At 34.7% G+C, this 22,280-nt stretch overlaps 4 protein-coding genes across 16 annotated transcripts; 2 read left to right on the top strand and 2 right to left on the bottom strand.

The window, feature by feature from the left end:
- Positions 1-709: 709 nt before the first annotated feature.
- On the top strand, positions 710-2,992 carry LOC103489448 (thioredoxin-like 3-2, chloroplastic). 7 transcript variants are annotated; one of them, XM_008448624.3, is made up of 6 exons: positions 720-1,443; positions 1,798-1,872; positions 2,013-2,079; positions 2,159-2,317; positions 2,502-2,519; positions 2,601-2,992. In XM_008448624.3, exons 1-6 carry the CDS (start codon positions 1,103-1,105, stop codon positions 2,706-2,708), a joined length of 768 nt encoding a protein of 255 aa, XP_008446846.1. In that variant the 5' UTR covers positions 720-1,102; the 3' UTR covers positions 2,709-2,992. The 7 variants fall into 7 exon arrangements, 6 of the variants coding, with proteins under 6 accessions (XP_008446852.1, XP_008446846.1, XP_008446853.1 ...); XR_001762602.2 differs by having other exon boundaries at positions 753-1,443; positions 1,992-2,079; positions 2,159-2,370; positions 2,601-2,726; XM_008448623.3 differs by having other exon boundaries at positions 753-1,443; positions 1,992-2,079.
- Positions 2,993-6,460: 3,468 nt separating this feature from the next.
- On the top strand, positions 6,461-12,852 carry LOC103489451 (pumilio homolog 4). 3 transcript variants are annotated; one of them, XM_008448638.3, is made up of 11 exons: positions 6,467-6,835; positions 6,999-7,123; positions 7,229-7,942; positions 8,663-9,981; positions 10,088-10,229; positions 10,304-10,411; positions 10,684-10,896; positions 10,976-11,086; positions 11,451-11,645; positions 12,020-12,194; positions 12,292-12,852. In XM_008448638.3, the coding sequence occupies exons 3-11, from the start codon at positions 7,262-7,264 to the stop codon at positions 12,336-12,338; spliced, it is 2,991 nt and encodes a 996-aa protein (XP_008446860.2). In that variant the 5' UTR covers positions 6,467-6,835; positions 6,999-7,123; positions 7,229-7,261; the 3' UTR covers positions 12,339-12,852. The 3 variants fall into 3 exon arrangements, with proteins under 3 accessions (XP_016900251.2, XP_008446860.2, XP_016900250.2); XM_017044761.2 differs by having other exon boundaries at positions 6,961-7,123; XM_017044762.2 differs by lacking the exon at positions 6,999-7,123 and having other exon boundaries at positions 6,461-6,835.
- Positions 11,934-15,258, bottom strand: LOC103489450 (protein WHAT'S THIS FACTOR 9, mitochondrial). 4 transcript variants are annotated; one of them, XM_051091001.1, is made up of 4 exons: positions 13,890-15,258; positions 13,176-13,322; positions 12,842-13,086; positions 11,934-12,363 (listed from the first exon to the last, which is right to left on the bottom strand). In XM_051091001.1, the coding sequence occupies exon 1, from the start codon at positions 15,215-15,217 to the stop codon at positions 14,027-14,029; it is 1,191 nt and encodes a 396-aa protein (XP_050946958.1). In that variant the 5' UTR covers positions 15,218-15,258; the 3' UTR covers positions 11,934-12,363; positions 12,842-13,086; positions 13,176-13,322; positions 13,890-14,026. The 4 variants fall into 4 exon arrangements, with proteins under 4 accessions (XP_050946958.1, XP_008446855.2, XP_050946959.1 ...); XM_008448633.3 differs by having other exon boundaries at positions 14,010-15,258; XM_051091002.1 differs by having other exon boundaries at positions 12,842-13,016; positions 14,010-15,258.
- Positions 15,259-16,335: 1,077 nt separating this feature from the next.
- On the bottom strand, positions 16,336-21,615 carry LOC103489452 (OVARIAN TUMOR DOMAIN-containing deubiquitinating enzyme 9). 2 transcript variants are annotated; one of them, XM_051091000.1, is made up of 11 exons: positions 21,365-21,615; positions 20,272-20,688; positions 19,949-20,175; positions 18,289-18,362; positions 17,671-17,725; positions 17,492-17,566; positions 17,302-17,375; positions 17,130-17,178; positions 16,933-17,017; positions 16,771-16,827; positions 16,336-16,600 (listed from the first exon to the last, which is right to left on the bottom strand). In XM_051091000.1, the coding sequence occupies exons 2-11, from the start codon at positions 20,603-20,605 to the stop codon at positions 16,590-16,592; spliced, it is 1,041 nt and encodes a 346-aa protein (XP_050946957.1). In that variant the 5' UTR covers positions 20,606-20,688; positions 21,365-21,615; the 3' UTR covers positions 16,336-16,589. The 2 variants fall into 2 exon arrangements, with proteins under 2 accessions (XP_050946957.1, XP_008446861.2); XM_008448639.3 differs by having other exon boundaries at positions 16,336-16,582; positions 21,365-21,608.
- Between the last annotated feature and the right edge of the window lie 665 nt (positions 21,616-22,280).

Below are 22,280 nucleotides of genomic sequence, written 5' to 3'. Positions count from 1 at the left end.
TACTCATTAAGTATTTCCATCACCACCAAATTATAATATCCAACAAGAACATAACATAAACTAATCAATCATACCTCTTTAAGACCCACGAGTCTGTCACGCATTTTTTCAGAGATTTTAACCTCCCTTACACCAAAAATAAAATTGTGTTTTGAATCATCCATCTTAATCTCTCAAAACAATTGATTTGATTTCAAATGATATTAGAAGTCAAAAGTACATCTCAGAAGAAGGAACCAACCAATACTCAATACCTAAAATATGTATATATATATATATAACTACAAAAGATATATGATAAATTTAGGATTAAAATAATCAAAATGCATATAATATAAATAAAATAATATCTTACATATGATGCGTGGGGCACGTGCAAACCGCATCCCAATCCCAAGTTGTTTCCAAGCGTGGGATTTACGCGCCTCAGATACATAATATTATATTGAACTTTAGGTTAAACTATCCCATCCCATCCCACCCCACGTGCTAATCATCTCATACCATTTCTTTCATTTATTATTTTTATTATTTTTTATTTATTTTTGATAAAGACAAAATGCACATTAGAAAATTAATTGTAAATATAAGGATGTAATAAATCGTAAAATAATTTTCCTATATGAGATTTTCTTTTTTAAATTTAAAAAAGAGTGTGCTAATTAATTGATTAATTAGTTAATACATTTTTATGTTAGTTAAAGAGAGGGGAAAAGAAATTCAAGGATTGCATGCGGCAGTCAGCAACGACTTCCCGGATGCTTCCTTTTATATTTATTTTGTTTATTTCATAATTGGATTTCTCAACTCCAAAAGAAAAACAAAAAGAAAAAAGAAAAAAAATTGTATTTTGTTTCTCAATTCTCTTTATTTTTATTTTTTTTATTGTTTGTTTTCTTCAACGAAACCAAATGGCGTTTCGTTAAGGTTTCACAGTTTGTGAAATCCATCGGAAACAATATCTGAATTGACTCTGATTCTCCCGGTGGGACTTCACCGGAACCATCTCTAGCGCCGCCGCCGTCGCCACTCCCATCAAACCCACCAGCCTCTTCCTCTTTGAACTTTTCTTTTTGTTACCCAATTCTTCTCCCCTTCCGAAATGGTCAAAGCTCTGCCCCTTCACCTCGGAATTGTGAAATCTTTTCCCAAATTCGACAGTTCTTTTGATCTTCCTCCGTCTCCTCAACTTCTGTCCGCGAGGCTCCCTGGTTCTGGTTTCAACAGGCTTCCTTTGTCTCGGAAATTTCCGCCGATTTTCCAGAAAGTTTCTGCGACTGGTGAGAAGACTTCGCTGCTCGGAGCTTGGACACAAGATAGTGCCTTGCAATTTCGCGATGAATCGCCTGTTTCGATTGAGCTCAAGTCAATTTCCAGTGAGCTTGAGTTCGATAAGGCTATTGCAGATGCGGAGGAACGCAACGAGCTCGTGATTCTTGTTTGGTATGCTTAAGTTTCTTGTGGAATTTTTCTGGGAAATGTTGAGTCAATTACGGAACTTTCTAACAAAGCGTTTTTCGGCTTAAGTTTTAGAGAGACGATGTGAATGTATTTGAGTTTGACTGGATCTTGTTTGATTAGAAGTTTATTTGTTTATTAGGAAAAATTGTTCTCAACTGCTAGATTGATTAACCTGGGGTTTAGCTGAAATTGATTAACCTTCGTTGTACATCGATTGTGATCATTTGGAAGTGAATGGTGTGATATTTTTCTTCAATTTTCTTTACAGGCCTTTCAAGTGCATTTCTCATGATTTTATCTTCTTTAGTTGAAAAGTGAATTTATGTGGATCTGTAGGATGGCTAACTGGTGCAGAAATTATATTTATTTAAAGCCTCAACTGGAAAGATTGGCTGCTGATTATTACCCCAGGTTAGCTCCTAACCCATTTCTTCTAATCAACCAAATGGCTAAAATCGAACTATATTTCCATTCTCCATGTGGTGGATAATCCTTAAAAGATCAGTGTGTCAGACCTCATTGAAGTTTAGTATGTGCTTGATGAATTGTAGATTGCAATTCTACTGCATTGATGTCAATATGGTGCCACACAAGCTAGTTGTTCGAGCCGGATTAGCTGTAAGTTCCTTTGGAAGCCTTTTGATGTTTGTTCCATTTTCTTTGTGTTGCCGTAATCCTTTATATTGATCTTCTTTAGGTAGGACTTGAGGTTATGACAACTTCTACTTCTCTGAGAGAGTGGTTTTCTTTGGATACTGTACTAGAGCTTCTGTTTACAATGGAAATTAGGGCTTGTGTTTCATTACCTTCAGGAACATTCCCAACTTGCAGTTTGGACATAGGAGACAGTAGACATGTTGAGTTTATGTTACTTTGATGGATTAGTTTATTGAATAAACTACATTATCTGTTGAGTGTTTAATTTGAATATGTCCAAACGTAAAATATTTCCGTTCCTTGGTTGAGTGATACAAATTCTGATAGTTTTGATTTTGTACATTTTCTCATGTATCGCAATCGTTCGTCCTTGAATCATCCAGAAGATGCCAGCTATACAGGTGAGTTCCCTCACAATCAGATGTCCTACAGCTGGAAACCTCTCTCTACTAACGTCAAGATCTTAACTGTGTTTATTGCAGCTATGGAAGGATGGTAAGAAACAAGATGAGGTGGTTGGTCTCTATAAAGCATATCTAGTCGTCAACGATGTTCGGAAAATGATTGAACGTGAGCTAACAGATGAGTGACCTACGATTCATTTTTACCCACATCCTCTTATCCACTTAGTGGTATTGAAATTGATTGATAGCATCTCACAGAAATTCCTTTCTGCTTATATTGATCAACATAAAGAACAAGGCCTGGCTGGCCTTCTTGCCAAGTCTTTGTCCTTGCAGAGATCATTTCTTTGTTGTCATGGGGTGGATGATCTAACATGTATGTCCAATTCTTGACAATATACACATTGTGAGGAAGTCTTATTTGTAAGGTTTACCATCTGTTTTATACCATTCCTTTCCCTTATATCTGATATGCAGAGGGCCCTGTTTTGTGTTGGTGGATTAATTTAATTGTTCTGATCTATTATGAATTACATGTCTCTTTCTGAGTCTTCTGGATCTCTCTGCTTTAAAAATTAATGGATGTTGCCTTGAAAAAGCACTTGAGGAGTGGATTAGGTGTACCTTGAACATTGAAAAGAGCTACAAATGGTGGTCCTGAAGATATTTTTTCTTTGTATATGATAAAAAAATCAGAGAACCTTTTCTTTTTCTTATTCCTTTTTTTTTTTAATAACTCATTTAGAGGGAGGGAGGGAGGGAGGGGAGGCTTCCAAAATTTCTATTTGTCAACAAAGAGACCAATCTTCTATTTGTTGTTTGAACTTCATAAGTTTTTAATTTCTTTGGAGAGATATGCTCTCTATGTCTTGTTTCAGGAGTTGTGTAGCCATCTCAGTCGGCATAAAACCAAGTTGTTGAAAAAGTGAAAAGCACTTGGAAAAAAAAGAGTTGAAACAAGTTGATTGTGCTGCACCCAACTTTCTTGTTGACCCACCAAACCAAAACTATATTCATTGTGAACTATGTTTCCTTACCCCACCCTTCCAACATCCTTATGTCAATTCCACCGTTTCTCAGGCTACACGAAAAAACATCCTATTCAAAATCAAGATTATAAATTCTTTAAATCTCTTCTTTTGGCATTTTCTTTTTGGTTTCTTTCAAGGAGAAATTATTCCAGACGGCTAGCTATATGTTGGTTTTATGTTCATAGCTGTATGAGAGAGAATAAACTCGAGTGTGACCAAATAATGAACTAATGATTGAAGGTGTGCTAGTCTAGTTGTGTTGGTTTGTTATATGTGTAAATTGTGAAAACTAAATGGATCCATTATAAGAATGAGAGCATGTTTGGAACCGACTTTTGAAGTACCAAAGATTCATCTGTCTCTGTTTTCCTTTTGGGAACAAATCTACAATCAAGATAAGCAGCTGACTAGTGAGAAATGGTGTGAAATAGGATGTGGTCTCGAGCTAGGAGGAAGAGGTTTTGGTTGGCGAATGTTGATAGGTTTGTTTGAAATGACTTCTTAAATATTAACAAGCGAAAAATCCTAATACTTTTAATTGATGGCCTGTTTTGAACTGTTTTTTCTCAAGGCCAAAACAAGGCTTCGTTCCTATGCGGAAGATGCTTTGTCTAAAAAGAACAGCAAAACAAATCTACAATGAAGGGATACAAGACAAAACCCTTCTCTCGAATATGACAACACACAGAAACTTATCAAAGATTTTGTAAGGAAGGTTTTGGGTAAGTGATAAATGTCCTACAACTACAACACTTTCCATTAGATTTTTTTTTTCTCATTGACGTGGAGGGATAGTATTGAATTTCGTACATCAAGTTGATATTACAAAGGTATGAACAAAACCTCTTTAACCACGAGAAAATTTATAGTACCTTATACTCCTTTTATTCATAGTATAAATCTTTCTTCATAAATATTAATGGATTCAACATTAATGTCAGTAAGTCTACTCTATTTTTGAAAGCATGCTTGCAAATAGAATATTATGACATAAATAAATAGGAGTGCTCCCGTAGTAACCATAAACCTAGACCAGTTATCTCGTAGGCCCACACCATTACCAATTGGGTAGGTTATGTCGTTGGTTATTGACTTTGGGAATAGGAAGGGTAAGTAAATTAAATGACAAGGAGATTGATGAGTGACAAATAATTTTCTTGAGTATATATTTGATTCTAAGTTAAACTATACGTTGATTTGGTCTCAAAGCTTTCAAAATTACAAGATTAGTTTTCGACTCCATAAACATCTATTTTCTTTCTCTTTCTCTACAAAGTTATGAAATTATAAGAAATAGAAAATAATCTAACTTGAGATTGATACATAAATAAAACACAATCATACGAGTATAATATCTAAAACACACCGGAAGGAGAATAATCTTACATGAATCTCTTCAATTGAATTTCCGAACCAATTATAGCAACAAATGAATACACCAAACCAAATAACCTGACAAATCAATCAATAAACACAAAAAACATGAGATAGTACCATAGATTCGAAAGTTAAGTCCGTACAAATGTATGTGATTTTCATGTACTAACTTTATTGAAGTCAAATGACATAATGAATAATGAAAAGTTTGCTGTTATTTTCTTTGCATAATTCAATAGGCTAAGTCATAGGCTTTTTGAAAATTGGGCCAAACGATCCAAAAAAGCTTCTTGTATTTGGACCTACACTTCTAGTTTTTCCTTAATCGGCCCAACCAGATGACCAAATAGGAAATTTTGGATTTTGTTTAGTCCTCACTAGTCTGAACTTCGAGATTGATAATACATATTTTATGCTAGTTCATCGACGAGGTTTACTTTAATATAAAAGATGAAATATATCTAGTTAGAGAAGTCCGTTTGACAAATTATAATAATTACTTTACTTATAACCTTGTTTTGTTGTTAACCCTCACAAGAATATATAAGTTTTGAAAATTAATAAATAGTTTTTGATATATCTTTTTTTATTAAAAACTCACGAGTCTTTTTGAAAAATATACCTATAAGGGGTTTATCAAATCACAAGAACTTTTTTTTTTAAGGTTTTATTGAACTCTAACGACTAAATTCCACATTTAAAATTATAAGAAGTAACCAAATTTGTTATTTAGTCCAATACTTATAAAAAATTTAAAACACTTATAACCAAATTTTCTGACTCCTTTCAAGTTTCATTTATGTTATTCTCTTCGTTTATCTCTACGAAACTTTGACATATATCTTTCTTTTAGTCATTTCATTTTTTCTTCTTTAAACAATATGTAAAATGGAGAAATCAAATCTCTAATTTAAAACTTGATTATACGACAATTGAATTATGTTCATTTCGACGGTTATCTGTTTTTGTTGATTTCTAAAATTTTCCTTTTCTTAAAATGAAAAATTTAATTCAAACGTACCTTTGGAAGTTGTGATTTAAGTCCAACCCTTTTTAAAAAATAAAAGTTAAAAAGGGACCTTTGGATTAAATGCCATGAAATATGTAGGCATTAGGTTTGAACCAACAACGTGGTGTAGCCATTTGATCTTGTACTTTTTTTTCTTTTTTAAAAAAAGTGATTTAATTTTGTAACTTAATAGATATATTTAAATTTGAAGTTTTTTCAAAAATAAAAAGAAATTCACAAACTATTTAAACTACAAATTTTTTTATATGAAACGTAAATATTTTGTCAAATGTTCTATTTTTGACAAAAAAAAAATAAAAAATTTTATTTAAATAATTGAAATTTCATCCACCTTGGACATCAACTTACTTTTTAATTATATAAATAAAAGAAGTTGATATTAAAAATATGAAAAAGTTTGTTTTTTATAAATCTTATAAAAATATTCGCATTTCATCGATATTTTTAATGAAATTGAGACTTCGACATTAGGGGAAAAAAAGGAAAGAAAATAATGCTCATGCAGTGCACGTACCGATGGGCATCACCGTCGATTGATGATCGGACGGCGGTGGTTTGTGACGGTATATTTTGTGGAATGAAATGAAGAAAAAAGAAATAAGAGAGAGGCGTTTTCCTTCTCTTCTCTTAGCTGCGAATTAGAATTGTTCTAATTTCTTCCTTATTTTTCGATTTCAAACTGAATTTCGCTGAATAATTTCCCATTTTCGATTTCCATCGTTTCTCCTTTCTCAATCTCAATGGCATCTTCAAATCCCATTCCTCTTTTAATCTTCTTCTCAATTCACTACTCCATTTCATTCCCTTATTCTTCCCTTATGGGTTCCACCTTCCTTCACTCTTGATCTCTATCCCTCTCCACGATCTTATTTCAGGTCTGTAATTCTTCTCTCTGCTTGATTTCATGTTCATTTTCTATTCTTTCTTATTGTATCCCTTTTTTCGGGATTCTGGGTTGTTCTTGTTTTCTTCATTCTCCAATATTTTGGGGGCCTTTCAGGTGGAGTTTCAAACTTTTGTTTGTTTACTCCGTCACAGGTTGAATCGGTGGGGTGGGCCTGATGTTTGCTTATAATATGAATTTTTATATGCGGCCATTTCTGTCTCTATTCGTTTCAAAGTCTGCGTAGATTCATTTGCCCCTCTTTTTAATACTTCTATAGGTGGGTTGTTTTGTTTTCAAATTTTAAATCTTTTTATTATTGTTGTTATTATTATTTTATGTAGACGTTTGATTATATATTGTGTTTGTCTTGGTGTGGGGGAAGGTTGGGATTTTAGAGAGGTTAAAATCCCTGAAGATGGTTTCTGGGAGTAATACGGACATGCTATCAATACCTGATGAAGGTCATCAAGTTCCTCTTGGAAATTTTGAAGATAATTTACGGACTGAACTTGAACTACTTCTGAGAGAAAATTCTAATCACTCAGCAGGAGGACGAGATGGAGATCTGAATATTTATAGGAGTGGCAGTGCTCCTCCAACAGTTGAGGGATCGATAAATGCTGTTGGGAGTCTATTTACGAGTTCTTATTATAATGAGTTCAATACTAAGAGTGGTAGTAATGATGGGGTTTTGTCTGAGGATGAAATTCGTTCACACCCAGATTATCTTTCTTACTATTACTCCAATGATTATATCAATCCTAGACTCCCTCCACCATTAGTATCGAAAGAGGACTGGCGTGTTGCACAACGGTTTCAGGGCATTGGATCTTCATTGGGACGGCAAGGGGATTGGAACTGGAAGAAGTCAGTTGATGGTAATACTAGTTCGTCATTGTTCTCTATGCAGCCTGGAAGTTCTGTACAGCGGACAGATAAAAATAATGGTAATGCAATGGAGTTTGGAGATGCTAATGGAAAGAACCTCCCTAGGAAGACTCTATCTGAGTGGCACGACAGAGGGAGAGAAGGCTTTGTTGGATCAGGCAGTAATGGACTCGGTGCAAGAAGGAAAAGTTTTGCTGATATTGTTCAGGTAACTGATTTAACTATTCAACATTGTATCTAGCCTGGTCTCTTTGATCATCATCATAGATTTTCTTCAAATTTTAAGCGCGCCTGCTTGTGGTTTTCCTAAATGAACAATAGGGCTATTGAATGTAATAAGAAGTTCAAATTTTTATTTTATTTTTGCTGGTTGTGAGAACAAACTATGTTTTAAATGGTTGTCAAGACAAGAACTTAGAAATCCCATCAATGCTTTTGAAACGTATGGCTATCGTTTGCTTGAAGCCTTTAATAGTTGTCATCTAGGAGAGATGTTTTTCTTCTTCTTTCTATAGGGATCTGACATGGAATTTATTCTTTAGTTTCTTTCTTCTAAGTTGATGAGATCCAATAATTTTTTTATTATGCTATATTGGTTCATTTTCTCAAAGGCACCTTGGTTTGGCCGGTGATTTTTCCAAATTATACTGTCTTCTCATTTTTTAAAAATATGGTCTCTACTTCATTCTTGTTTAGTACTGACATTCTATTTTTTTTTTATGATACTGGTCTATTTCCGTGTTTATAGTTGGTGGTTCTTTTAGTTTTTCCTTTTTCAGCTTATGTTTGATTTGGTTGTATAGGTGGATACATGTCGTCAGAACCCTCTTACAGATCTCGGTTTTATAATATATCAACTTTCTCCTTGTTTAATAGGCAAATATTTCTTCATTTAAGGCACTAAATATTAATGGATTATATTCTGCAGGAAGGACTTGGTGAATCTGCTTCCATGTCTGGCCAATTGTCACGCCCTGCAAGTCATAATTCTTTTGGTGATGTTGACAATATGGGAATGAATGATATAAAGCCACCCGGATTAGGTAATGGAGTGGGTCCTGTTGAGGATTTGCATACCCCAGGCCCCCCTGGCTTTGTTGGAGTGCAGAGTCATAATAAAGCAGCTTCTCATTCCTTTCTGAATCCAAATTGTTCAACTCTGTCAAGAAGCACAACTCCTGAACCACAGCTAGTTGGAAGGTCTTCAAGTTTCGGTCTACCTCCTGTTGGTAGTAGAGTTTTTGCCGTGGAGAAGAAGAACGTAACTGCGTCCAAGGTCCAAAATGGTTATTCTGCTGGGTTTACTGAACTGCCCGACATATCTGGTTTACACCTGTCATCAATTAGACATGAAGATGGAGTCAAAGGAGCGCAATCTCGACTTCAACTGGATCTTGGTGAACAGTCTGATTTCCTGATCAACATGTCCAATGGTATTCTCCCACGTACTCTGCCTGAGCTTAGTGACAAAAAACTCTCGAAACCAAGTGATAATATAGACCTAACAAGGAAAAGTGGGATTGTAATGAACCCTAGAGCGTCTACAATGAGATCTCACGATCATGTTAACTTTCCCAAAAGAACTTCTTCTTCTACCAATCTATACTCTAAACCAAATTCATCAGGCTTTGTAAGCAAGGACGGGCCTACCAGACACCTTCAAAATGCAAACCTTCAGAGTGTGGATTTGGCTGGATATCCTTCTGGTGACTTTTCAATGAATATGAATCACAGTTCTGCTATGAATAGTTATGGAACTTCTGATCATATCAAGCTGCCATCTGGAACCTCTGATCGTGCAAGCCATGCTGGATCTAGTTTGCAACCCCATAATTACTATGGCATTTCTCAAGGAGACTTGCAAGGCCTCCGAAGTGCCTATCTAGAAGCCTTGCTTGCCCAACAAAAGCAGCACTATGAGCTGTCACATTCAGGTAACTCAAGTGTTTATAATCACAGATTGTATACAAATACTCCATATGGTTCTGGCATCCCATATTTGGCGGACCAAGCATTGGATTCTGGTCTTTCTTCTGTCGGACATGGTGGTACAATGTTGCAGAATGAACGAATCCTACGCTTTAACTCAATGATGAGAAGTTCAATAGGAGCCCATGGGTCTTGGCAGCCAGATATTGGCAATACTGTAGATAGAAGTTTTCCATCAACTTTATTGGATGAGTTCAAAAGCAACAAAACTAGATCTTTTGAGCTTTCAGATATTGTTGATCATGTCATTGAATTCAGGTGCACATGGTCTATCAATGTTTATTTTACACGTATTATTCTTGGAACTATTTAATTATCTTATTTTATCCTTTTTTCTAATTCTTGGTCTCACTATGTTGTGTAGTATGGATCAATATGGAAGCCGTTTTATCCAGCAAAAGTTGGAAACAGCCAATGTGGAAGAGAAGACAAAGATATTTCCAGAAATAATTCCACATGCCCGTACCTTGATGACTGATGTCTTTGGAAATTATGTTATTCAGAAAGTAAATGCTTTAATAGTTAATTGTTTTATGGCTGCTTGTTTTAAAATTTTGAGTTGATTGACTGTTCATTACAGTTTTTTGAACATGGTACTGCAAGTCAAAGGAAGGAGTTAGCTGAACAACTTTCAGGGCATGTTTTGCCTCTTAGTCTTCAAATGTATGGATGCAGAGTGATTCAGAAGGTTCTTTCTCGACTCTCTTCTGCTTAAGAATTTTTATTCATTCAGCAATGAGTAATACTGTTGGGTGGATCTTATTTTATTTCATTGTTTCCTTGGGTTATGGATACCTCTGTGGTTCTATTGGAAAAGTTAGATGCACATGTCACCAAGTTGTCTGATTCTAAATATTGGCTTGTGTTTTCCTCATCTAGAATATATCTGTTAGGATTTGTATTGCGCGAACCAAATGAGATAGTGTTGCTTTATAAAGAAAAAATCAAATACTAATGCAGGCTTTGGAGGTAGTTGATTCTGAGCAACAGACACAAATGGTTGCCGAGCTTGATGGCTCCATAATGAAATGTGTCCGTGATCAGAACGGAAACCATGTTATTCAGAAATGCATCGAATGCATCCCTCAAGATAGAATTCAGTTTATTATATCAGCATTTTATGGCCAAGTTCTGGCATTATCCACTCATCCTTATGGCTGCCGTGTTATTCAGGTAACTAGTTTGTTTGTCCTGTATATTCTTATTTATTTAGATTACATATATTGATTCTTCTCCGCTCCCGATGTTGTAGAGGGTATTAGAACACTGTGATGATTTGAATACACAACAAATTATCATGGATGAAATCATGCAATCCGTTTGCCTCCTGTCTCAAGATCAATATGGAAATTACGTTATTCAGGTAAACAGAACTTCTTTGGTCAACAATATCTGTTTGTAATGGCCTCTGATCGTTTGTCAAGAAATTAGTTTAGTTGATTCATGTGCGATATTTTCAACCTGGGATGGCCATTATAAAACGAGCAACTTTATGCCATTTGTAGTCGGTGCTTTATTTAGTTGCAACTAATTATAATATGATTAGCCAGTGGTCATTTTCGATTGTGGTTGGAAAACTGATCGTTCTGATCATATCTAAAGACTGTTGTCAAAGATCATTATTGATTTTATTATATCAACCTTACTTGAACAAGATCTGTTCAATATGTTGTACAATTTTATCTTTGAGTTCAAGGAATAATAGTTATGTGCCCTTTCTTTTGCAGCATGTACTTGAATTTGGTAAACCACACGAGCGGTCTGCTATTATAAGTAAGCTTGCAGGACAGATTGTAAAAATGAGTCAGCAGAAGTTTGCTTCTAATGTTGTGGAGAAGTGTTTAACATTTGGCAGTCCTGAGGAACGTCAACTACTAATTAACGAGATCTTAGGTTCTACTGATGAGAATGAGCCCTTGCAGGTTTGTTAGATTCTTACTCATCTTTAAATGCTTGCAGAACCTGCCCGTATATATAATATGTATGTGCCGCTTTTCACTAAGTGGAGATTCTGCAAACTCACTCTAACCTTGTGCAACTTTATCTGCGAATTTACTTTGTGAGGAGGCTAGCTGAATTCATGTTCCTATCTACAATTCAGTCTGTTTATTTCATGCCTTAGTATATGTATCTTATCATTTCCAACAGATAGGAAGGAATATTTTCCCATTAAATCGGAAAGGATATTATATAATGGGAAATTGGAGATGTAAGATGACTAACACTAACTTCATGCATATATGGTAAATTTTTTAGAATACAAATAATTTACTCTGAATAAAATGAAATGTTACAGGCAATGATGAAGGATCCATTCGGGAACTACGTTGTCCAAAAAGTGCTGGAGTCATGTGATGACCATAGTCTTGAGTTGATTCTCTCTCGAATCAGGGTTCACTTGAATTCCCTCAAGAGGTATACATATGGTAAACATATCGTATCTCGAGTTGAAAAGCTCATCACAACTGGAGGTGAGCCATCCTTCCCTATACTAATAACTTTGGATTTCTTTCATAGTGTGGTTGCCTTGCAACTCATCATCATGCTACACTTGTTCTTTGTTTGCAGAAAGGAGAATTGGACAGTCTTCATCTTCTTCTTCGTTCCCTTCTTAGAGCAGTTTGCCCGTTTGCATGCTGCCTTCATCCAAAAGAATCACATTTCATTTTCTTCAAGTTCGTGCAGTGACAGAAAGAAAATATCTTAAGAGTGATCTTTCAGCTGACAGGTTAACAGTAAATTTGTAAATAAACAAGAAAATCCATAAAGCCAGCATTTATGGAACAGGGGCAGGGCAAGAAAAAGGGTCCCTGTAAATGAGAATAACAATATTGGAGAAAGAGTTTGTATATTTTGCAACCCTCAATCTCTCGGAATTTGCAGATAGAGAGAAGTTCTTATATATATATATATATATATATATATTATGTAAAGCTAAACCCAAGTTGTAAATGACTAAAGAAGTAAAGGAACTATTGTATGATAAAATATCTCAATATGTACAAGGAAAAGCTACATATAACAACCTTGTAAGTGGAGTCTTGTATACTATCTATATCTATTTTCCACTGTCATAAATTATGTAAATACTCAATAATTTACCCAAAGTAGTTATTACCTTCTTTCCCATCTGATAATCTCTTTTGATATTCTTTTCCGTTGGTTGGTCTACTATGACTTGAATGTGAATGTCATCATTGTTCACTAACAAGTACAACTTTATTTTGATGTTTCTCCTGAAATTTCTCTTATGTTGCAATCACATCAAATGGAGAAACTTTGGGGGTGGCACTCTGCATTTGGGTAGCTGCTTCTTGAGGTGGTTTTTACATATTGTTCATCAATTTAAGTTCATGTCTTGTTCTAAAGAAATATCAAGGACTCAACCAATTTAGTGCGGTTTCTTATCAGAAAAATAGTTACATACGACACATAGTTAACAGGGAACTAACCTCAATTTAAGTTTCAAGCAACTAAGCATTTGTTTAACCGTCAAGCTCCACCTTCATCTGTCTTCATTATTCGATTTAAATGTAGCTTAGATGACCGAAAATCCACTGTTTTATATGGATCTTACTGAAACACGAAGTCTGGATTATCTACATGTTAAAATGAAATGAAGTATATGAATATCTTTTGTTCCACTTTAAATAAAATATAATAACAAGGGGCAGCAACAATGAAACAAGGAAAGAAAGTCTAAAAAAATCCAAACAATACAATTCGAAGAACAAAGATGTAAGTTTGATAAAAAAAATTTGAAAAGGAGACAAGGTCTTTTATTAATATAAAAACTCAAAATACAAAAAGATAGAATAATAGAGAAGCCAAAATAGGGAGATCAAAAGGCACATCCGGACAGTAAGTTTGATAACCATTTGGTTTGGGGGGAAAATTTTGTAAAAATCAAAGTAAAAAATGTATGAGAAAATCAAAACATAAAAGCGAAAAATAAAATTGTTATGAAACCAGCTCCAAAATAGAAAAGTGCTCCAAAGTGTCAACAAAAACAAAGAAAAAGTAAAATCTTCAAAATCCCAAAGGTGTCAGTGCCAAAACTTCTCAAAATCTCTCAAAAAGGGAATGGAAGTTTGTTAAGTTTTAATTGCATCACATGTCAATAGTGTACGTAGAAATCAATGATAAATTTCAAGAATCGAACTTACATAGAAGAGGGTTAAAAGTAATGGCATTCCACAAGAGAGTAGAAAGACAAGCAGTAAGCACAATGAACTTTGATTCTGTAAACTTGTCCAAGGAAGTGAAAGATTGAAGAGAAGGAATACCTAAAGGCAATCAACCATTAACACTTGGGAATTTCTCTTCCATCAGCAGCATCCAAATCAAAATCCAACACCGAGTTTTCTCTATGAACAAGATGATTACTCAATCTCCTATTCTTCAAAATCACTATAGATTCCTTCATCAGATTGATGTACTTTCGTCTGATTCTCAATATGGGGTGCCTCTCAATAGAAGACTTGTCACAGTAAGCCTCTTTAAGAATGGCAGTACAAGTTTTGTTCTTCAGAGACAAGTAAAACATGTGAGGATGTCTCTCAAATGCCTTATGAAATTTCTGAGGCAAACCCATATACTTTTTAAGGCATAGAAGCTTCTTCCTTTCTGCTGAATGCTCAACAAACAAACTAAGCATTTCATGGATAAATCCCACCAATCTTTTCTCTGCTATATCACTATTTGGATCTAAATGGGAAAAATCTTCATAAGGAGATACATAAGGAAGCTTTTGAAACTCCTTTAACCAATCCTCAATCTTCCTCCTCAGCCTTAAACCCTTTGAAGGGAAGAGTGGGAATTCAAGTAACTCAATTGTTCTACCAGAATAAACCCCTCTTTTAATGGCGTTTTTCTGTATGGCAGACATGAATTTCTCCTCACATTCCACGGATAATCCCTCTAACCCATCTTCCATCTTCACTAACTTAAAAGACCCATCAAGATTAACTTCTGGTTTTTGCAAAAAATCATCGGGAATCCCTAAATACCATTGCATACCTTGAATAATTTTCAAAGGCAGAACGTTGTTCTTACTCATTAATATGAACTTCTTCAACCTACAAATCAAATCCTCCCTGCAATTTTGATAACTCATTTTTTCTTCAGCATCAATCTCAACTGCTTTTGGGGTTAACCTGAACCAGGGATGATTGTGTTCCGGACCTGTAAACTCTTCAAAAATTGATGGGTAAAGCCTTAGAAACCTTGCAACTTTCATCGAGATGTCCATTTGGAGGCCTCGCTTTGAAACCGCGGAAATTGGGATACACCCATTTGGGTCTTGAGCGATGCAGTTTTTGAGAGAGATAATGGATTTGAGTTCAATGGATTTGGTGATATGCTCGATGGAATCGTAATATGAATCTTTCTTCCACTTCATGTAAACATCGACATAGCCGAACTTCTGAATGAAAAACGGAGATTTTTGGCGGCATTTTTGAAGGATTTTGGAGGCGGCTGTGTTCAGGAACATTGTTTCGATGACCGAACCGAAGGGATTCGCTACGAGAAGGACTTCCTATTTATAAATTTATATATTTGCAACTATGACTCCAATTTTTTAATTTTGCATTTATAGCAAAATTCGCAGCTCTTTTCTTTTATCAATCGAATAATTACTCATATTAAATAGAAATCTATATCAATCGAATAACTACTCATATTAAATAGTAATTATCAAGTTGTATTCAATAACATAAAGAATCGGTATCATATAGTTATTAGAAAACAATCAGTATTATTAGCTAATTATCGTATAGTAATCATACACAACAAATTCTTAATAATTACAAAAAAAAATTGTAAGGTCATTAGATATAACAATCAATTTTATTTGTAATTAAATAACAATCAATATTAAATTAAATAATAATGTGTATAAGATAGTAATAATAATTACTATGACAAAAAATAATAATTAAATCCAACAAGAACTTAGTTAAGTGAGTTAAGTGTTCAACTGACACTTGTTTATACATGTGGATAAAAGGTTTTGGATTAAATCTTCCCACTTTGCATTTAATTACAATATCCAAATAACAATCTTTTATTTCCTTTTTCCATCGATTGAGTTCTAAAAGTTATGTGAGATACGATCTCTCGTGCAACAGCAATGATTTAGAGTTGTAAGCTAGCGGAAGCAAGGAGGAGAACAAGGGAGAGGAAGAAAGAGCGCAAGAGGATAAGAAAAAGCCTAGCAAATAAAACACTTCTCTTTCGAACTAGTTTAGCACGAGAGGAGGAAGAACATGAGCATTTGCGTACAAATAACCTTATGAAAAAAGGTCATTGAATATAAAATGCAACTTTGTATCAAACTTCCCAATTAATTCATAAGTTGTGAGAGATTTGTGGAAAAATTAATCTGTGATTGAACTTTACAATAGTAACATTATAGATCAAATGAAAGTTGCATATATGTATGTTGAGAACAAATCTCCTCGTTAAAATGAAATGGATGGTAGAAGAGATACGATTAATTATCATCTAGAATGAGCACTAACTAATGATGATAATTTTTTAGTTCTCGGCATATTTACATACAGTGCCTACAAGGGACAAATCAAACAAAAATATTGATAGATTGGCAGCTACAATAAAAGAATATGCTCTATAATAATAATCAATAATTAATGTGCAAATATTTACAGAAAGAAAGGAAAAAAGAAGAACAGTGAGAGGCATCAGCAATCAGCTTTTCAGAAATTATGAACCTAAGCATCAGTAAAAGGATGGTTGGTAGAATGGAAGCTTTCCACTAGCTTTGTCAATAAGACCCAAATCTAAGCCCCAAAGTTCCACCATTTCTTCTTCTTCTTTGTACAGGATGTTGGTATCTCTGAAAATCAAATAATGCCTTTTTTTTTTAACATTGAAGAGCTATTAGGAAAATGAAAACCACAAAAAAGTCTTACTCTTTCAACTGCAGATTCTCATAGCATGGTATAGTTTCAACAAAAGAACAAGAATCTGCTAAAGGGAAAAAAAAATGATGTTTCTGCTTCAAGATTAAGAAAAAAAAGTTACCTCCTTCGGGATAAATTGAATTATAGTGCACTTCAGCCCAAAAGCTCAGGAAAATAACTGCACAAGATAAGGTGCTCATAAGGCCTTCTATAAGGAAGAAAACACTGCTCGAGTGATCAAAAGTTCCAGATTGTTGAAAAGAATTCAGTATAGGAATCTTACTCCGGTTGGACTTTTGAACTTGTGGAAGTATTTCAATTGAACATGTATCCTTGAAAGATGTTATCACAAATATCTTAACTCCAAACTGAGCAAGTAATGCAAAAAGTATCAGCCATGTAAACTAAGATCTTAAATATTTGAGCCCATATTCAGAGTTCAAATATATAATCCACAAAAAGAAGAATATATAACAATACCCAGTCTGCAGCAGCTTGTAATGTAACATGATCACCCCATTCTCCTTTCCTGGTTCATTTAAAATAATGAGAGATGAGCATCAAAATTGATTGAATGAAGTTAGAAATAAAACGTAAAGAACAATAATTACAAAATAAACGGAATTTTCTTAAAGAAAAAGGATCGAATTACTTGCTCATCTTCTTCAGGTACTCTTCATAGGTCATTGGAACATAACCCTCGTACACTTCTCGACAAAACTTTAGCTAAAGGCATCGATAAAGCAAAAAAGGTTTCAACGTGTAAATACAAAGATAACTCTGGTGTCAAGCCCACATGAACACCATTAAATTAGAACAGTAAAGTCAAAGTATGATCGTACCTGGGCTATAACTTGTTCTCTCACAAAATCATGATGTTCAGGAGATCGATATAGTTGATCTGATAAGGCACGAAACTGCAGGGATGATCAATCAGTTCAGGCCAATCCAAAAAGAACTTAATGCACAAAACAAAAACTAGAGCAGAAAGCACTCATTCAAATTGTTAAATAACATCAACCTGACAGTTTCCATCTCCTTGAACTGTATTCTCGACCAGCTCGTACAACTGCAATCTAAAAAGGCCAGAATGTTCAAAAAATATCAGATGCTTGCATCATATGGATAAAAGTAAGCCATGAACTAAATACTGCAACCTAAATTTTCATCTAAGCAAGTGAAAGAATAAAAGACAAGTTTACAGCATTTACTATAGAGGGCCACAGGCTGAGAAAATGCAGAGGGAATGCACCTTCCCAATGAAGTGGAAGGAAAATTTGTTTGAATGGCCAAAGTGGGAAACTAAAAGAATCAATGGCCAAGGGCAACTTCTAACAAGCACCGATGATAAGGGAAAAATATACCAACTATGAAGAAAATTAACCAAAACCATTTGTGAATTTATCAAATTTTTTGTATTTCAATTACCAGATGTAAGGTTACATAAGCTAAGCAACCACTGATTTTCAAATACTTTCCCTGAATAGCTTAAAAATGAGCTCCTTTTCTCAATATGAAGTAAGGAAAGAGAAATTGTAAGTGAAGAAAAAACGTGTGGTTCCCACATAGATATGACCGGCATACACTTTATAATTGATTGTTCAAATGCGAATGTAAACTGAAGCAACATGCACACGACCTTTCAAGGAGCCGTTGGTGATCTGACATCTCTTCATCAGCTGAAGGTATCTTCTCAATGGTCTTTGGAACATGCTGCAACAGAAGAAAATACAATTATATAACTGGACTTTAAATTTAGGATATACGGAATTAATTGAATACAACCTCAGATAAATTTATTATTTCAGGAAATAGCTCCCTATTAGTCTTAAGCTTAGAAAGGGAGTGAAAACAATCACTTTCATTGAGAAAGAATGAAAGAATACAAGGGCACAAAAAACCAGCCCACAAAACCACCCTTTTAAAGGAAGGGGGACCAACTAAGTAAAATGTTGCATATAGAATAGTTACAAAAGATCTTCGAAACCGAAGCCCAAAGAGACACGTGATATCTAGCCGACAACCAAATCTCACTATGACCCCTCTTTCTACCCCTAAACACTCTATCATTCCTCCTGCCCCAAATATCCCAAATAATAGCATACACCCCAACATGCCATAGAAAGGCACCCTTTGCACTAAAAGATGGATGGAGGAGGAACTTCTCAATCATCGCTCTAACGCTCCTCAAGCCGACAAAGTTAACACCAAACTCCGGTAGGAAAGAGCACCACACAAACCTCGCAAAATGACACTAACAGAAAGGGTGCTCAAGATCTTCCCCCACCATCCGACACAACAAACAACAAAAAGGCCCGACAAGCGAAGACCTCCTCCTAACAAGCCTATCAATATTATTAACCCGACCAAGCAAGACCTGCTAGATAAAGAACCTAACTTTCTTCGGAACCTTTGTCCTCCAAATCACATCAAATAACCGACTCTTAGGGGGAGCAGGGTCCACCAACAGCCCAAATAAAGAATTACAAGAAAAAACCCAGCTAGGATTAGGAACCCAAACAGAAGCATCTCTCCTCCCCTCTCCAACAGAAAACCCCTCAAGTAAGGAAAGAAGAGAGGCCACATCCGTCGTTTTCCTATTGGTCAAGTTACGACAAACCCAAACGAGAAAGACACAAAATTCTCATATCTCACCAAAAGCTCTAAGATAGTAATGCTTTGGAATGAGGAAAGGGAGGTATTTAGTCATAATTCTTCGAGCAATAAGAAGGTAGAAGCAGTATTTTAAACCATCTATAATTCAAGCTTCCTATTGTTCAAACTAATAATTGCATCCATTTAAACCCTTTGTTAGTGATATAGAGCTATCCCATCTAAAATCAGCTTAGAATCCCCTAAATAAGATTATTCTTCACCAAAGATCTCAATGGAGTAGTACAAAAAATTGCCACATAATTCTTTCTAAATAAATAGAGAAAGATAAAAGGTAGACCAAAAACCAAAAAAAAAAAAATGCTGCTATCTAACTTGACTCTTTTCAATTACTTTTAATTTACATTAATCATTTCATTAAATAAATCTTATACACATGTTAAAGTTATGCTTACAGATTTGAAATGAAATTCTAATAAGGGGTCTCAATTGATTCACTAATAAATGTTAAGTTTAAATTGATACACTTCTTAGTTTGGGGTCCTAGCTTTTGATACAACTTCCAAAATTTAGAGGCATGATCTTGCCCCAAAACTATGCATAAATTGATCTTGCCCCAAAACTATATAATATTGGATAACAGAATCAACAGAGGTATTTGGTACGAAAGGTACATATATACTTACAGGGACAGGAACAATTTGATTAAGTCTTTTGCCCACTTCACCATCCAGTGCAGACTCATCAATTATTTCCAACGAATATGAAGAGCACTCGTCCACAAAAGGATTATCTACTGAGTTATGATATGAAGAGGAAATTCCCATCTTGTCCACCTCGTTAACTCTCAGATCACCTGGCTCCTCGACGTTTATGTCGTTAACACAATTTGTTTTCTGATCACCGTCAAACCCTATTCACATGGTTGAAAATTGATTAGAAATAACTAGAAGGTAAGAACAAGCTGGAAACAGAAACTATCATCAAATAACTGATGACTTATCATTACCATAAGGGTTGTGCCTAGACGAAGGACCAGGCCATTCCTGTGCAAGAACAGATGCTTGCATTTGGTCATCCCTGGAATCAGATACCCCAGAAGCTTCTATAGAATCAATTCTCGATATCTCTTCTTGAAAAGCGTGTGCTAAAGCCTCATCGTTCTCCAAATTTACATTACACGGCTCACAATAACCTTCAATGACATATTCCACTTGACTACAACTCGGGTCAAATCTATATTCAGTAACAGTACTACCAGAACCGTCATTTGTAAACGTGCAAACATCCAAAAGATGAAGTCCCCATCTCATAACATCAGGATCAATATCATACGTTGCCATAACCCTGTAATAACACAAGATAAGCTTCGGGCACTCCTACATCTGTTTGACCTTCTGGATATCCCAAATGGATAGATATATAACTGAAATAAAAAAGGGGAAAAAAGATAATTGACATTGACAATCATTCTTTACCACAAAAAAAAAAAAAAAAAAAAAAAAACTCCTAGAAAACTATATAACAATTAAATAATCCAATATTTCCTGGAAAACACCATCACCCAGAAAAAATCCACATTTTTAAACTCAAGCCTGAAAAACCATTTATTCCGGGTAAGATAGATAGGTTGGGGGAGGATTAAAAGAAAAGGTAAACGACTAAAAAATTCACAAAAACACTTGTATTTGACCGCACAAGGTGGGGAGTTGGATGAAAAACCGCTCGCAATCTTAAAATTCTCAAACCATCCGTGGGGGATGAGGTAAAGATTGTTATCCTTCGCTTATTGATCAAGAGAAGTAAATACCAATCACAGATGAGTTATCTAAAGAAGACACGCGCAAACAGAGAAGAACCCTAATTTAACAAGGCCATCCACTCGTAAAAATCCAAACAAACCCAACAAATTAGAAAAGGAATATAACAAGTCACGCAGACGATCAAAACAAAACCCATCCACGAAATCAAAAATCACAAAAAAATCAGCAAAAGAACAATTATAAACGTGGGTGTCAAAAGGAATGACTTGCGAAAAAGGAAAGATGAATGAATGAAAACGATAAGAAGAAACACAAAAAGATAAAGGTTTCTGTACATACAAAAAGAGAGAGAGAGAGAGAGAGAGAGGCAATAGGGACGTTGATGAAGATTCAGTGTCGAAGCAAGTTGAAAAACAGAAACACGAGCGAGAAAGAGAATCGAAGAAAAGGGGAAGTAAATTTAAGAATGAGATTGAGTTTGAGAAATTTTTGAGAGTTCTGTTTGAGCGTCTTTTCTTGAAAATGGGAGCGTCTTCATCAGAGCCGCTGTTTTGGAAAATGGAAACCGCCGCTCGCCAGCGTCTCGTACTGACGACCGGTTGAACCGGTAAAACAGCCACGCGTTCTTTTCGATTTACTCTCCACGATTAAAAGCTTAATTAAATCGTTTTTATAATGATTTGTTATTATGGGGTTTGGGTTTTTCATTCTTCGTTTTTCTTTTTATTTTACGATGTGTTTATTTTATGTGTACGAGGTTTTGCAACCGTCCAATAACTGTTTGAGTTTTATAGAAATAAGTTAAGATTCAAGCAAATGTTGGACTATCATTGATCGATAACTTTTGCTATATTTGTAATTTTTTTAAAATATTGCTACCTAGATAATAATTGTTCTAAAAATTGCTATCTATTCTAATTACCCATAAATTAAATTTTAAACATAACATCTTGCAATATATTTTTGGAGTCTTTCTAAATAATTAAAAATCATAAGATATTTACACAAATAATAGTAAAATATCTAAAAAATGATTTTAAATTTACACGAGCTAATTTTGATGTCGTGAGAAAAAGATAACTATAATTAGTAAAACATTGCGACCTCATCAATAAATCTATTGATACATAAAGTTTTTTATTGTTTGTTTAATTTAAATGTGAAAAGGAAATAAATAGTAATTTATACTAATATATATTTATTAATAAATTTTTATGTTAGAGTGAACCATTGACTTTTAAACGATAATGATGTA

Source organism: Cucumis melo, chromosome 10 (genome assembly GCF_025177605.1).
Source record: "Cucumis melo cultivar AY chromosome 10, USDA_Cmelo_AY_1.0, whole genome shotgun sequence".
Lineage (NCBI taxonomy): Eukaryota > Viridiplantae > Streptophyta > Magnoliopsida > Cucurbitales > Cucurbitaceae > Cucumis > Cucumis melo.
The sequence above is the reverse complement of the archived record's forward strand: the minus strand, read 5'-3'. Positions and strand labels throughout refer to the sequence as shown.

Excerpts from the sequence above, each read along its gene's own strand:
- LOC103489448 (XM_008448623.3), top strand. The coding sequence starts at position 1,103 with ATGGTCAAAGCTCTGCCCCTTCACCTCGGAATTGTGAAATCTTTTCCC. Across the intron at positions 1,444-1,797 it reads GAGCTCGTGATTCTTGTTTG|GATGGCTAACTGGTGCAGAA; the intron begins GTATGCTTAAGT and ends GTGGATCTGTAG. Across the intron at positions 1,873-1,991 it reads GCTGCTGATTATTACCCCAG|TATGTGCTTGATGAATTGTA; the intron begins GTTAGCTCCTAA and ends ATTGAAGTTTAG.
- LOC103489451 (XM_017044762.2), top strand. The coding sequence starts at position 7,262 with ATGGTTTCTGGGAGTAATACGGACATGCTATCAATACCTGATGAAGGT. Across the intron at positions 10,412-10,683 it reads GATGCAGAGTGATTCAGAAG|GCTTTGGAGGTAGTTGATTC; the intron begins GTTCTTTCTCGA and ends ATACTAATGCAG. Across the intron at positions 10,897-10,975 it reads ATGGCTGCCGTGTTATTCAG|AGGGTATTAGAACACTGTGA; the intron begins GTAACTAGTTTG and ends CCGATGTTGTAG.
- LOC103489450 (XM_051091001.1), bottom strand. The coding sequence starts at position 15,217 with ATGTTCCTGAACACAGCCGCCTCCAAAATCCTTCAAAAATGCCGCCAA.
- LOC103489452 (XM_008448639.3), bottom strand. The coding sequence starts at position 20,605 with ATGGCAACGTATGATATTGATCCTGATGTTATGAGATGGGGACTTCAT. Across the intron at positions 17,726-18,288 it reads CACCAACGGCTCCTTGAAAG|ATTGCAGTTGTACGAGCTGG; the intron begins GTCGTGTGCATG and ends TGGCCTTTTTAG. Across the intron at positions 17,567-17,670 it reads AAGGAGATGGAAACTGTCAG|TTTCGTGCCTTATCAGATCA; the intron begins GTTGATGTTATT and ends TCATCCCTGCAG.